Raw genomic sequence first — 14,992 nt, forward strand, 5'->3', positions numbered from 1 at the left:
AATCAAGAGGACCAAGGTAGACTTTCCCGACTCTGGATTCCCTCACAAAACTAAATCAAGAGGATCAAGGTAAACTTTCCCGACTCTAGATGCCCTCACAAAACTAAATCAAGAGGATCAATGTAGACTTTCCCGACTCTGGATGCCCTCACAAAACTAAATCAAGAGGATCAAGGTAAAGTTTCCCGACTCTGGATGCCCTCACAAAACTAAATCAAGAGGATCAAGGTAAACTTTCCCGACTCTGGATGCCCTCACAAAACTAAATCAAGAGGACCAAGGTAGACTTTCCGACTCTAGATGCCCTCACAAAACTAAATCAAGAGGATCAAGGTAGACTTTCCCGACTCTGGATGCCCTCACAAGACTAAATCAAGAGGATCAAGGTAAACTTTCCCGACTCTGGATGCCCTCACAAAACTTTCCCGACTCTGGATGCCCTCACAAGACTAAATCAAGAGGATCAAGGTAAACTTTCCCGACTCTAGATGCCCTCACAAAACTAAATCAAGAGGATCAAGGTAGACTTTCCCGACTCTGAATTCCCTCACAAAACTAAATTGAGAGGATCAATGTAGACTTTCCCGACTCTGGATGGCCTCACAAAACTAAATCAAGAGGACCAAGGTAGACTTTCCCGACTCTAGATGCCCTCACAAAACTAAATCAAGAGGACCAAGGTAGACTTTCCCGACTCTGGATGCCCTCACAAGACTAAATCAAGAGGATCAAGGTAGACTTTCCGACTCTAGATGCTCTCACAAAACTAAATCGACTAAGAGGATCAATGTAGACTTTCCCGAATCTGGATGCCCTCACAAGACTAAATCAAGAGGATCAAGGTAGACTTTCCCGACTCTGGATGCCCTCACAAAACTAAATCAAGAGGATTAAGGTAGACTTTCCTGACTCTGGATGCCCTCACAAAACTAAATCGCAAGAGGAGCAAGGTAGACTTTCCCGACTCTAGATGCTCTCAAAAACTAAATCGAGAGGATCAATGTAGACTTTCCCGAATCTGGATGCCCTCACAAAACTAAATCAAGAGGATCAAGGTAGACTTTCCCGACTCTGGATGCTCTCACAAGACTAAATTAAGAGGAGCAAGGTAGACTTTCCGACTCTAGATGCCCTCACAAAATCTATATCAAGAGGATCAATGTAGACTTTCCCGACTCTGGATAACCTCACAAAACTAAATCAAGAGGACCAAGGTAGACTTTCCTGACTCTAGATTCCCTCACAAAACTAAATCAAGAGGAGCAAGGTAGACTTTCCCGAATCTGGATGCCCTCACAAGACTAAATCAAGAGGATCAAGGTAGACTTTCCCGACTCTGGATGTCCTCAAAAAACTAAATCAAGAGGATCAAGAAAAGTAGACTTTCCCAACTTTGTGAGGCCTATAGGTTTGGCGTATGCACGGGGGGGCAAAGATTTGTTGACAGACCGAGAATTCAAGTCCAGCCGCATTTTTTGATACGCCGTTTGGAATTTTACCGGGGCAGTAGGCCTATTGCACAACACTGGGGGGGGGCAGTTCACTTAGAAAGTGACCGGATGATGTGCGGACATCAGTTCCAAACAAGGGGTCTTTCGATGAGAGCCTTTTCCGACTCTGGGTGCCCTCACAAAACTAAATCAAAAGGATCAAGAAAAGTAGACTTTCTCAACTTTGGATGCCTAAAACTAAATCAAGAGGATCAAGGTAGACTTTGCCGACTCTGGGTGCCCTCACAAAACTAAATCAAGAGGATCAAGGTAGACTTTGCCGACTCTGGGTGCCCTCACAAAACTAAATCAAGAGGATCAAGGTAGACTTTCCCTGACTCTGGATGCCCTCACAAAACTAAATCGAAAATCAAGAGGACCAAGGTAGACTTTGCCGACTCTGGGTGCCCTCACAAAACTAAATCAAGAGGATCAAGGTAGGCTTTCCCAACTCTGGGTGCCCTCACAAAACTAAATCAAAAGGATCAAGAAAAGTAGACTTTGCCGACTCTGGATGCCTAAAACTAAATCAAGAGGATCAAGGTAGACTTTGCCGACTCTGGGTGCCCTCACAAAACTAAATCAAGAGGATCAAGGTAGACTTTGCCGACTCTCGGTGCCCTCACAAAACTAAATCAAGAGGACCAAGGTAGACTTTGCCGACTCTGGGTGCCCTCACAAAACTAAATCAAGAGGATCAAGGTAGACTTTCCCGACTCTGGATGCCCTCACAAAACTAAATCGAAAACCAAGAGGATCAAGGTAGACTTTCCCGACTCTGGATGCCCTCACAAAACTCGAAAATCAAGAGGACCAAGGTAGACTTTCCCGACTCTGGATGCCCTCACAAAACTAAATCAAGAGGACCAATAGACTTTCCCGACTGTGGATGCCCTCACAAAACTAAACTAAATCAACAAAAATACCTGAATTTTAAAGATTTATCTTTCACTCTTAGGCAATTTATAAACAATTGTAATTTTCGCTGGGGTCACTGAATATGCCTTTAAGAGGATCAAGATAGACTTTCCTGAGTCTGGATGTTTTGAGCTACTTCAAGATTTGATGACAACCAACAATGGAGCAGCATACAAAAACTAACTCGGCTGGCAAGCGCAATCAACTTAACTTAACCCCACCTGCAAATAAATAAACAAACGATTTTTTTTTGGCCAGCCCTGAAAAAAAAAGGGGGGGTACACGTAACTCTTTACAAGCCGAGGGGGGGGGATATTTGGCACACAAATCACAAAAAGCCTAGGTTTGGCGTGTGCAGGGGGTCGGGCAAATATTTGTTGGCAGACCGAGAATTAAACTTCCAGCATTTTTTGATACGCCGAGTGGAATTTTACCGGGGGGGGGTCAGTAGGCCTATTGCACAACACCGGGGATCAGTTGCCTTTGAAAGTGACGGGAATGTACGGACATCAGTTTCAAACTAGGGGTCAAGTTTCGGTGAGAGCCTAGACACCAAAAAGAGGGGGTTTTCAGTGAAAAGGCTCTCAAAAAGGGTTCGGACTGAGGAAAAAAAAAAAAACCTGGGGCGTCTTTCCGTTAGCATGGGAAAAATTTTGGGTCAAAATATAAAAGTTGATACAAAATTTTCAAAAGGTCATCAAAATTGAAACAAAAATAATAAAAAACAGGGTCGGTGAGAGATTAATCAGAATTCATTTGTCCAAAATTTTTTGAAAATAGGGAAGGTCTTTTGGTGACAAGAAAAAAATGAGAGGTGTTCAGTTCATCAAAACAGTTGGTCATTAGGTGAGAGGAGTTTAGAAATGGGGTCAATGTATCCGCACATCCCCATGACCCATTTTAGTGAGTGCCCCCCCCCCCCCGGCTGGCTGTGAAGCTCTGTGGCGTGTCATACGACGAGCTATCCTAATCAAGGGAGATGGGCTGCTTTTACCACTCGGTGCCCCCAAATCAAAATAAACCTGAAATTGCTGTAACAGATTCACGATATTCGTCACAAAATCGTACGTTTTCACTGTTCAAACATTATAAGCAAGTACGAAGGTATTGTATAATTCCATTTCAAGTAGTTTATTTTATGTCAAGTTGCTGTATCAAGCTGTATTTCCACTATTGTTATTGTAAGTTAAGTAAGTAAGCTTAAAATTGGTTCCGAATTTTGCACCAAAAATATTAAACACATGTACTATCTAGACTAGCTTGCCAGTCTCTTGTACGCCGTTTGTACACTGAGACTGGCTTATGCCATTTTGTGTGTCAATGGGATTTACACTCTTAAAGGTCCGTAACCCGATCGACAGCATCATCCCCCCGATTCTTTTCATTGTTGATGAGGTTTTGGTATCACATAATAGATACTATTTTTCTCATTACTATCCTGAAATTTGACGCTCCAAGTCGATGTATTTCCGGAGAAATCATGAATCACAGCGGTTTTTACAGGTTACCAGTTTGTAAACAATGGTAAATACTTTGGATTTCTGGGAGGAATTATGAGCGAAATATCAGTCTCCATAACAGCTACTTTGGTTTCAAGCGTCATACACATTCTGTGAAAAAAGCGAACCACACTAACTGCTGAGGAGACGTGTCTCAGACGGTGCGCCGTATTTAGTTATGAAAATGGCAACAATTATCGTGGTGTGATAAATAGCTCAATTGACTAGCGTTTGTTTTTACCGAGAGGTACCGGTTCAAAACCCGGTATCGGAAGGTTTTTTTCCTCTCCATTTTACCCAAACTTTTTATATTCATTTGAAATGTACATATTGCAAGGGGAAATATGTTTTGTTTCCTTTTTTTCTGAAACGGTACGAAAAAACAAAAAAAACAAAAAAAAAAAATTTACGTTCAATACGGGCCGGGCATTGTACAGCATGTCAGCATTCGTCATTGCCTGCCCAGAATGCAATTCACGTATACCAAGGTATTGGATTGCAAATTTGGCCATTTATTCACATTTACGCTGAAAATGCTCTCGTTTTTTCACAAAGCAGCATAAAGGAGGCGATATTTGATATTATTATGTAATTTTAAAGACAATCCATATCCAAAACCAATAGGGTTACCCCCCTTTAACGTTTTGCACAGCTCAAACATTTCAACAATTTTTTTTGCAATTCAGTCAATTTATATGAAATTGGTACTCACATATCTGATCTCCAAATCATATTATTCAATGTATCCAAGTAAATTAAACTTGGAATTTCTGATACTTTAAAGATGATTTCCAAGCCGTCAACCCCCCTACGTGCGACGAGCGTGATCGGTGGTGAAACAATGCAAGTCACGAGATGACCCACCTCATCTACAGGCGGTTTCTGTCGTCAAGTCGTGTTCGCGATACAGCCACGTGCACAAGTGAGGTCGAGACTAATTGGTGACGTCGATAACAACGAGTAAACAAAATGGCTGGGAGAACTGAGAAAGTCGTGGGTTTTTTTTAATGTTTCATCGTGACGATCAGAAACATCAAAAAACTTTTTTTGACTGCGCTTGATATGCTAACGATATACAGGTACATTGAAGGTATTAAATTGGATGGTAAATAAGCCAAATATTGCAAGAAATCTACTCGCTAGAATCCTAGCGAGATGGAAAAAAATGTCCGTCCATGCGAAAGTAATATTGACAACGTAAAATCGTGACTAGTACTATCTTACATTATCTTGCTGTATTTCAGCTAGAGCTCCATTTGTAGCGCTTCCGGGTTTTTTTGGAGAACAATACTGTTACATAAGACGAAGAAGAAGCCCGCCTGCTCATGACTATGAATAACCTATTACATAAGCTTACATAATCGCATGGTCATTGCGCCCTAAATGACTTTAATTTGTCATTTTCAGATGTAAATATAAGCTTGTCCTGTTCCTATGCACTTACGCTAACTCCTGACATCACCAAATCAGCAATCGTTGCACTCTTACCCCTGCAATTTGTCTATTTCTTTTTCACCTCCATGTGCGAATTCTTCATTCGACGACATCAATATTTTGAAAATGGCGATTAAAGCTCCCGTCATACTTTCCTGCCGCTGCGGCAAGCGGCAGGGCGTTTCAACCAATGACAAGCCTTGATTGTGTCCATTTGTCTGCAATGCGTGTGCGCCACGACGCTCAGCGGCAAACGGCAGGGTAGTATGAAACCAGCATTAATTTCAATATTTCGGAGTTTGCGCACTTCACTGGTAAAAATGCAATAGCCGATAATAGGGGTGTTTGGAGCGAACTTGTGTTTTGATGTGCAGGTGAGGCGGTGGTGGAAGCGCCTGAGTATTGTCGATTTATATTGCACCCATGAAATAGGATATCCGTACCCCTCTTATAAAATGCTACAACCCAGCTGACCTTTGACATCTTTAGCCGTCTTCATCGATAAACATGAAGGAGTATTTCATGTCACAAACTACACAAAATTCTGCAAGTATCATTGGAAATGATGCCACAATTTTCATCCGAATCATCTAAATGAAGTAAGCTAAACGCGATCTGTACTTTTGTAACATTCCGATCGCTTTTGATCACCTGTTATTGGGAAATTTCTGCACACACGTGAGTTATTGATATCTGCCAATCATTGGTGTTTATGTGTTACTGAGCACAATGGTGTTATAACATAAATTAGCATGGACACAAATGAAATTACGATGCAATACAATGGCATTAAATTGCGCAGCAGATCTATAGAAATAACGTTGCCCAGTTTTATGCAGAATTAGACCACGTCTGAACTAGCTCGAGATACGTTAGCTAAAATACAGGTACATTTTACTATCTTACATTATCTTGCTGTATTTCAGCTAGAGTGCCATAGGTAGAAGACCCAGGTTTATTCTTAGAACAATACAAACACATAAATACTCATACCAATCAGGGACTTGACCTCGATCATCGATAGCCATCATTTTTATTCACCATACCATGTTCATTGTCTTGTCTTGTCTTGTAGTTGTTCTACCCAACTCCGGGCCCAACTCCTCTTGGTGGAGGGGTAATGCGGGTAGGGTTAGGTGGTGTGCTTTGAGGTAAATTATATGAGTCGTTGAAGTGAGAGAATATTGAAAAGATGCATGTTGGTCACAACAGAAATTAACACAATAGAAATTAGCATCTCATGAATGCGCTACCAATCTTTAGATATAAGAAACCCCACTTTTAGATGGGATGAGGATCATGAGCTCATGTCTGACATCAACTGACATATATAGGTGGGAGGGGGAGTAATGATCATTTCATGGGATGGGTAAGAATATCATGATATACGGTCACGGTGGCTCAGTGGTTACGGCCTTGGACTCATAATCCGAGAGCTTGCTCGACGTGCGTGGGTTCGATTCCCCGTCCCACCACTGTGTTGCGCCCTTGGGCAAGTAGACTGGCCCCAGTCTCGGTTCGGTTCCATCTCTGGATAATGTAACAATAAATAATTACGTAATGCCCTATGAAAAAAATGCCAACCCCCCCCCTTATTTTCTTCAATGCCAAAAACCCATTCCTCTTCATCCACAAATCGACGCCACTAATTACACCCACCACAGTCAACCATGCAGCAATATAGAAATATACTCAGTATTATAAGTGAACGCGAAAGTCCATTGAGCGCTGATTCCGAGACTGGTCCAATCTGTTAGAGATCTCACTTCCAAATATTCGTTCAACGAAGCACGGTGATTCCGATGTCAATTACGTAAAGCCCCGCCCCAGTTTCAATTCAAATATGGTAGCACAAAGCTATGCGCGGGATGTGACGCTTAAGATCGGATGGGACACTTGTCAACAACTGAGAGGTACTGAGCTCAAGTGGCACGCGTCTGATAGACCCATGGTACGCGCAATAATAAAAGGCAACCACTCGACTCGGACTTAGGCCTATTGTCCATATTGCACATTATCGCGTGCGGTTTGCAAATGTTTGCACATTATTTAGCTAGGGAAGCCTTTTCAAATATCCCGCGCTGCCAAGCTGCGTTGATTGGTCGGATACAATATCGTTGTTTAGTCGCTACACAAACGTTAATGTAGTGAAAACATGGACGTGGTATATAGAAAGATTGCGTGACTCCAAATCCGTAAAAGTGAACTTCCAGCAGTTTGTGGGAGCTGGAAGTCAAATTGCCTACAGACTGGGAGGGTCCGTGTATTGGGTTGATTTTTAATGCTATGTAATCTACATTACCAGTCGTTCTCCACGGACCCGAGGGAGGGTCTATTGGGCAAGGCGCTTTGCCTCGCTTGCCTCACCCCACCCAGGTGCAATGGGAAGCTGTTAGGGGTAGTCACAGTCGTTGTACTGATGGATCCTGCGCCACTTGTAGGCTGCAAACGTGGTTCCGACATATTGTAATGACGGCGGAATAAATGTAAAGCGCTTTGAGGCTGTTTACGGCATAAAGCGCTATATAAATATCTACATTTATCTACATTTATTTTATGTATTGAGTTGAGGCTCGCTAAAAATTATGAAATGCAATTCATCATAAATGACAATTAATGATATTAAATTATGAATATGATCATAATCTACTCCGGAATGTTTTAAATTTACATCTTAAAAGATGTAAATTTTCAACATTTGATGGAATTGAGTTGTACAGGTATCTTTTGAATAAGGTATTTTTAACAGTCTAAATTGTTTGCAATTTTAGATGCGATCGCTTGTCGTAATCGGCTGTGTTTACTTCTGAACATCAATTGCTTTACATGGTGTCATGCTTCAGTGAATCCAATTAGATTTCAAATGCAATGGTCTTAAGCTTCGAATGTGAAGCTATCGGTGAGATCAGTGTTCTAGCCACGCCAGTCGGCACCGGTCGAGGATATCCCGCACAGAGTCTTCCCGACCAGCTCAAAAAATCTTTGATATCACAGAAAATGCACAAGTTACAACCAAGATGTTGTGTTTTTTACCTGCGAGAGATCAGTTGAGATGAATTTGTCCGTGTAGGGAGATTACCCCTAACACCAGTAAAAACCACAAAATACCACGATGAAAAATTCATAACATGCATGCATCCCAGGGTCTGCGATGACGCAATCACCCGAAGTGTGATATGCTCACGGAATTGCTGGCCGGGCAGCAATAACCCGAGCAGCTACCGGTCCGCGTTCGTTCGCTTGGCATGCGAGGGGTCAAAGGTTCGAACTCGGGGTGCCAAGTCAAAATTCTTCTTCTTCTTGAAAAATCGGATCTTCTCTGACTTCCGATACCAAACAAGCATGGGTCAGTGTTAGGGTTAAGAGATGAATTTGTCTGTGTAGGGAGATTAAGAGATGAATCTTAATCTCCCTACACGGACAAATTCATCTCTTAATCTCCCTCCTTACACACTCTGTATTAAAATTAGCCGGCACTAAAATTGTGTTGGGCTGCTGGCTATAACTCTGGGTGAGATAGAGTATCTCGAGACTTGAGCTAGGATTAACCATGTCAGGTACAAGCAGAATTCAGCAGTCTTTCCACAAGATTGGTAGATTGTAAATCACCTCTAAATTCACTATGCAATATGGTCAGCTGAAGGAAGTGCAAATATTTTAGGTACTTGGTCATAACATTTGCCTGCAATTTAATTCCATCAAAATGAGCATGTCACCATCAGCCGAAAAGTCTGGTGATTTTCATTGTACCACAGTGACATGCATTGCCTGATGTTGCCACCCCCCCCCCACCCATGGCATGATGATCAAGATTCACCTTAACAATGGTTTCAATAGGAAAAATTGATGACAAAGCACTTTTTGAAGGTTTTGGACTTGCAAGAGTAGCACAGACACCTTCATGCTGATTTTAGCTGATTTCAGTGTTTTTTGTTATGTTTTCATGTTTTTTCAGGCTATTTCTGAATCAAATTAACAGAACATTAAAAAAAAACCCATGGTTTTCAGTGGTTTTTTTCAAGACCAGTTTTCATGCCTGCAGACAACATGCCAATCCAGACTGAGACTAGCTGCAATCAATGAATTATGGGAGTCTGGGGAACGGCTTGAATTGTGAGGCAAGAGAGAATCGGGGGGTTCTAGGGAATGGTTGTCAGACCTGAAAAGGGGGGTCATGAGGTCATCGCCATGGCACATACCCGTAGAATAGCTGTGACATGTGAGTACTCTCCTCCCCCGGCATAGGTCTTATTAATAAAAAGTTCAAGTACAAGGTGATGGGGAAATAACCTGTTCTGCTGGCGGATGGACTTTCCAAGTAGGGTTTGTAGTTTGGGCATTTTTGCGGGCCTTTTTGGTTGTTTTTCAAATGAGGCCTATCCTAAAAAAAATCACCACAATCTGTAAAAAAATTCCAATTTTTTCACTTGCATCGCTAACCTTTTCAGTCAAAATCAACTTACTTTGGCACACAAACAAACCTGACTGATTTTGCATGCATTATATAACAGCAACAACCAAAAACCTCCAAAACATAAATAATCAGTTGGGCCTATAGAAGAGGTTTTGGTATTTTTGCCATCTTATTCCAAAAAAAAAACACCCTTTGTCTTCAGCTTCCTTCAGGTCAAAACCCAAAGTGCTATGCGTTTTTTTGTTGTTTTTTTTTTACATTTTTGGGCAATGCGAATGCGGGTTTTTTTTTCCATCTAAATGTGACAACACCACAGTACAATGAAAAAAATATATATATAAAATATGTATTAATAAACCGCTACTCCCATCAAAGAGAATTTCGGTAAGCTCCTCCACCCTATGCAGGGCCCATTGGGGTATGGAGCTGCCAGTTTTCTTTCTGATTTTGACACGAACAATCATGTTTATTTGTGTATTTCCAAAGCCTTTACCTGGCAGTCAAACTTTCGGGGAACAGCTGCACACCGAGTTCTCTGAAAGGTAAACAGGGCTGTCAAACCGGAAGGGAAGTCTCTATGTACTGCAACACTAGTGTTCACGCTTTGCAGCGTGTGATCAATATTGGGGTTTTTTTTCGGAGTATCCCGAAGCGTCTGTAAGGTTATCAATGTGCAGGCGCAGTTTCCTGAAATACGGGCTGTATTTTATCTACAAGAAAATCCTTTAAAAAGAGCGACACCAGCGTTATTTGTTTATTTATTTCATTTTTTAACATTTTTCCGCAATCTATGGAAAAAATGCTGAAAAAGGGCAGTTTTTAAAGCTATGCGTGCAGGAGACAAATGTTTGTTTTTTTCTTTGGCCTTGGCTCTGTTGTGTTTTCCGTATGTAATTCTTGACTGTTGATGTTTGTACATTGCAGATCTACATGTTTCACAAGTTGCAAGTATCAGTGAATTGATTGCCAACATGTCAGACAGTTCAGAAGATGAGTGCCCTGTGCTGGTTCCAGTGTCAACAAAGAAGATACCAGTCACAATCATAACTGGGTTTCTAGGCAAGTACTGGGGAGGGCCTGGGTGAGGGGGGTGGGCAGTGGTGTAGGCAGGCATGTCAGACAGTTCAGAAGATGAGTGCCCTGAGCTGGTTCCAGTGTCAACAAATAAGATACCAGTCACAATCATAACTGGGTTTCTAGGCAAGTACTGGGGGAGGGGGCAGTGCCCGGCCCCTTCACTCAGAAGGTAGGCATACTCGACTTTCAAGGTTTTGCATCTTCAAGAGATGATCAGCACAACCTCCTTGGTATTATTTCCTGATTTTTTCATCATTTTCATAATTGCCGTATATAAAGTGCTGTTGTTATTTTTTTTTCCTATGTTGTCATAGCTACCATCAAGGAATAAATGCTCTCCCAACTCAATGTTGGACAAAGTCATGTTGTCAACAGGTCTGTGAGACCCCCTCCAACATTGTAAAATGAGGGGGTGTGGAAGGGTGGAGCCTGTACTTCAAATTCATGACAAACTTGTATCACTCACTTTCAAACTATATTTGTTATGCATTGAATTGTTTTGACCAAGTGTGTCAATTGTGTTTATTTTGTTTTTGTTTTTTTTTTTTTTTGCTGATTGTAGTAACACTAACGATTTGTACCTTTCATTCTTATCAGGAGCTGGCAAGACAACTTTGTTGAATTACATCTTGACAGAACAACACAACAAGAAAATTGCTGTTATACTCAATGAATTTGGTGAAGGTATGCAATCATTTATAAATGAATTATCTTCCAAGATAGGGCGTTAAAGCAAAATATGCTGAGAGAATTGCAACAGAGGATTGATGATAAGCATAAAAAATACTTCAGGGTTCTCATCAGTCTATGTGCAGAGCCGCTTTATAAGTACCTTTGAAGGCAGGGTATTAAAGCTGTATGCTGAGAATTGCAACAGAGTCCTTGATGATAAGCATAATGATTACTTCAGGGTTCTCATCAGGGTTAGGGTCAGAGGCGGATTTAAGGAAAAGGGCCCAGTCAGCAAAATATCCTGGGGGCCCAATAGTAAAGAGTTGAAATCAGGAGCGTGCCTGAATTTTTGTCGGGAGGAGGGCAAGAACAAAATTTGGTAGTGATCATTAATTAGTTCGGCCCAATGTTATGAGATATGTGCGCGCAGTGCGCGAACATTCATTCCATTTCATACTATTTGAAGTAAAAGTTGATGTAGGCCTATATTTGGTAAACCTCGCGCGAAGCGTGCAAAAATTTTATCCCCCATCCCCACACCCCCGGATCTACGCCTATGCACCTTAGGGCCGGGTTTTCCTTTTTGGGGCCCTGGGCCCAGCCAAAATTTGGAGGGCCCCAAACTCACTGAGGAAGGCAGCACTCAAGTTGCTTAGTTTAATTTACGATTTACGTATAAGATTGCGGCAGAAGCATAACAATTTAGAGAGAGCCAAGCATATTTTGTTTTCGATTTTACTATGACATTTGCGGGTGAAGCACGGAAAAAAAACAGGCTGTTCTAGCCCAAAATGAAGGTAAATTTTGCTATATATAGGGCCAGTGCGCGCTTCGTGCGGGCAAAATTATGCAATTTTACCCTATTTTGGCCCAAAACATGGTGTTTTAGGTCTAAAAAGGAAGATGTACAGGGCATTTTTTTTGTGGGGGGGGGGGGCACATTTTGGGGGCCCTGGGCCTGGGCCCGTTTGGGCCCTGTAGCCCATAATGTTTGACATTATGAGGCTCACGTACCCATGTAAAGGTACACTGCCCAAGTGCTGTGTGTACCAACTCAGAACCATGAACTGTTATATTTGCTTTAAATTACTTTTTAAAAACATTTTAGGCCCTGGGCAGAGGGCCGCAAATGTTAAAACAAAGGGCCAAGTGAGCCTATAATATTTGACCTTTGGAACTCATGTACCTATGAATAGTTAATGAGAAACGACTGCCCTTTGTATTGACATTTGGGCCCCCGGGAACTCTTGATCTTGGATATCTGGGCCAAAATTGGCAAAATTAATATCTAAGGGGAAAGACCTTTAGGCTTAAGTGCATCGCGGTCCACATACGGGGTCCTTTGTAGTTTTAGAGCCAGCTCTGATACGCATATCTAACATTGGGGGCCCTGGACCCATACTAGATGACCTACGGTACTTATATTTTGAGAATATGAATGCTCTAGGTACCAATTCGTAGTCCTGATTCTATAGAAATTGTATTCCCAAATATTAAATTTGGGCCCATGGGGCCCTTGACCTTTGACCGCTTGCTGTGGCCAAAACGGGCAAAATTTAATGAAACTTTTCAAGAATCATAAATGCGGGCATAAATGGAATGTCCTCTTGCATCCACGGGCATATATATCATGATATAACCTTTTCAGTACTATTTCTATCCACCGCATCTTTGAACTTTGCAGAAAACAATTAAAGCAACAAAAAAAAAAAAAAAAAGCAGGGGGGCCCTTTGGGCAAAATAACAGGGGGGCCTTGTCAGCAACTGCTGACTTGCTGACAGCTTAAATCCGCCACTGTTAGGGTATGTGTAAACTATGCCATACTGAGTCTATGTGCAGAGCTGCTGTACCTTTGAAGGCAGGGTATTAAAGCTGTATTATGCTGAGAGAATTGCAACAGAGTCCTTGATGATAAGCATAATGAATACTTCACGGCTCTCATCAGGGTTAGGGTGTGTGTACACTATACCATACTGAGTCTATGTGCAGAGCCGCTGTACCTTTGAAGACAAGGTATTAAAGCTGTATTATGCTGTGAGAATTGCAACAGAGTCCTTGATGATAAGCATAATGAATACTTCAGGGGCTCTCATCATGGTTAGGGTGTGTGTACACTATACCATACTGAGTCTATGTACAGAGCTGCTGTACCTTTGCAGTCAGGTATTAAAGCTGTATATGCTGAGAGAAGTGCAACAGAGTCCTTGATGATAAGCATAATGAATACTTCAGGGCTCTCATCATGGTTAGGGTCTGTGTACACTATGTGTACACTATGCCATACTGAGTCTATGTACAGAGCCGCTGTACCTTTGCAGTCAGGTATTAAAGCTGTATATGCTGAGAGAAGTGCAACAGAGTCCTTGATGATAAGCATAATGAATACTTAGGGCTCTCATCAGGGTTAGGGTCTGTGTACATTATGCCATACTGAGTCTATGTACAGAGCCGCTGTACCTTTGAAGGCAGGGTATTAAAGCTGTATATGCTGAGAGAAGTGCAACAGAGTCCTTGATGATAAGCATAATGAATACTTAGGGCTCTCATCATGGTTAGGGTCTGTGTACATTATGCCATACTGAGTTGATTACACACAGTGCAACAATCAAGCGATACACATTTGTTCCCTTTTTACAATACTGAGATGTTGTTTTCTTGTTCTCATATGTACAGGTAGTGCCATTGAGAAATCAATGTCTGTTGGCCAATCAGGCGAGCTGTATGAAGAGTGGTTGGAATTACGAAATGGATGCCTATGCTGCTCTGTCAAGTAAGATGTCAAAGGTCATTGTATGCACAAAACATACAAAATGAATCCTTTAAGCTGATGAGTGACTGCGGTGCATGTGTATTGGGGAAGAACGTACCCCCCTATCGTATTGTTAATCTGTCATATTGTTAACTTGGCTTGAGTCCCTCGGCCCCTCTCTCGAAACTATTAAACATGGCGGAACAAAATTGCTGTGTATGGCTGTTCAAGAACTAGTGGATTCGGCCAAGATGTTGATGTTTGTTGGGGCTTGTGCAGGAGATGATACGGTTGCATGATTACACATAGTTCACTTCTAATAAATTAATACCCCGGGGGCGTTAATAAGAGAGAATATGGTAGACTTTATAGCCTGGCTTGAGCCTGGTCCCATCAGGACCCAAGTGTGTCTCTGCACAGAGCAACCAATTAAACAAACAAACTGAGAAAAGCTCTTTGATGATTTAATTTAACAGAGACAATGGAGTCAAGGCTATAGAAAACCTGATGACAAAGCGAGGCAAATTTGACTACATTCTGCTGGAGACTACAGGTCTGGCTGATCCAGGTAAGGTAATTCCCTAATTGGACTGACGGTCCATCGTCTGATGGTCCATCGTCCATCCTGATCAATTTTGTCACATATTAGAAAACAAGTATTCCTGAAAAAAATTGGTGTCAGTTCCAATTTACAATGTAACTATTATTTTAATGTAATGTTAAAGAGAAGTTTTGCAC

At 41.7% G+C, this 14,992-nt stretch overlaps 2 protein-coding genes across 2 annotated transcripts in view; both read left to right on the forward strand.

The window, feature by feature from the left end:
• Positions 1-14,992, forward strand: part of LOC140146038 (uncharacterized) — a 171,680-nt gene that overhangs the window by 62,211 nt on the left and 94,477 nt on the right. The gene's annotated exons all lie outside the window — the stretch shown is intronic.
• The window catches only part of LOC140171398 (zinc-regulated GTPase metalloprotein activator 1-like), a 35,966-nt gene continuing 31,841 nt past the window's right edge, over positions 10,868-14,992 (forward strand). The window contains exons 1-4 of the mRNA XM_072194649.1: positions 10,868-11,001; positions 11,395-11,516; positions 14,179-14,275; positions 14,731-14,822. Of these exons, the coding sequence (XP_072050750.1) occupies positions 10,868-11,001; positions 11,395-11,516; positions 14,179-14,275; positions 14,731-14,822 (445 nt within the window). The remainder of the gene's footprint in view (positions 11,002-11,394; positions 11,517-14,178; positions 14,276-14,730; positions 14,823-14,992) is intronic.

Source organism: Amphiura filiformis, chromosome 2 (assembly GCF_039555335.1).
Source record: "Amphiura filiformis chromosome 2, Afil_fr2py, whole genome shotgun sequence".
In the NCBI taxonomy this organism is placed as follows: Eukaryota; Metazoa; Echinodermata; class Ophiuroidea; order Amphilepidida; family Amphiuridae; genus Amphiura; species Amphiura filiformis.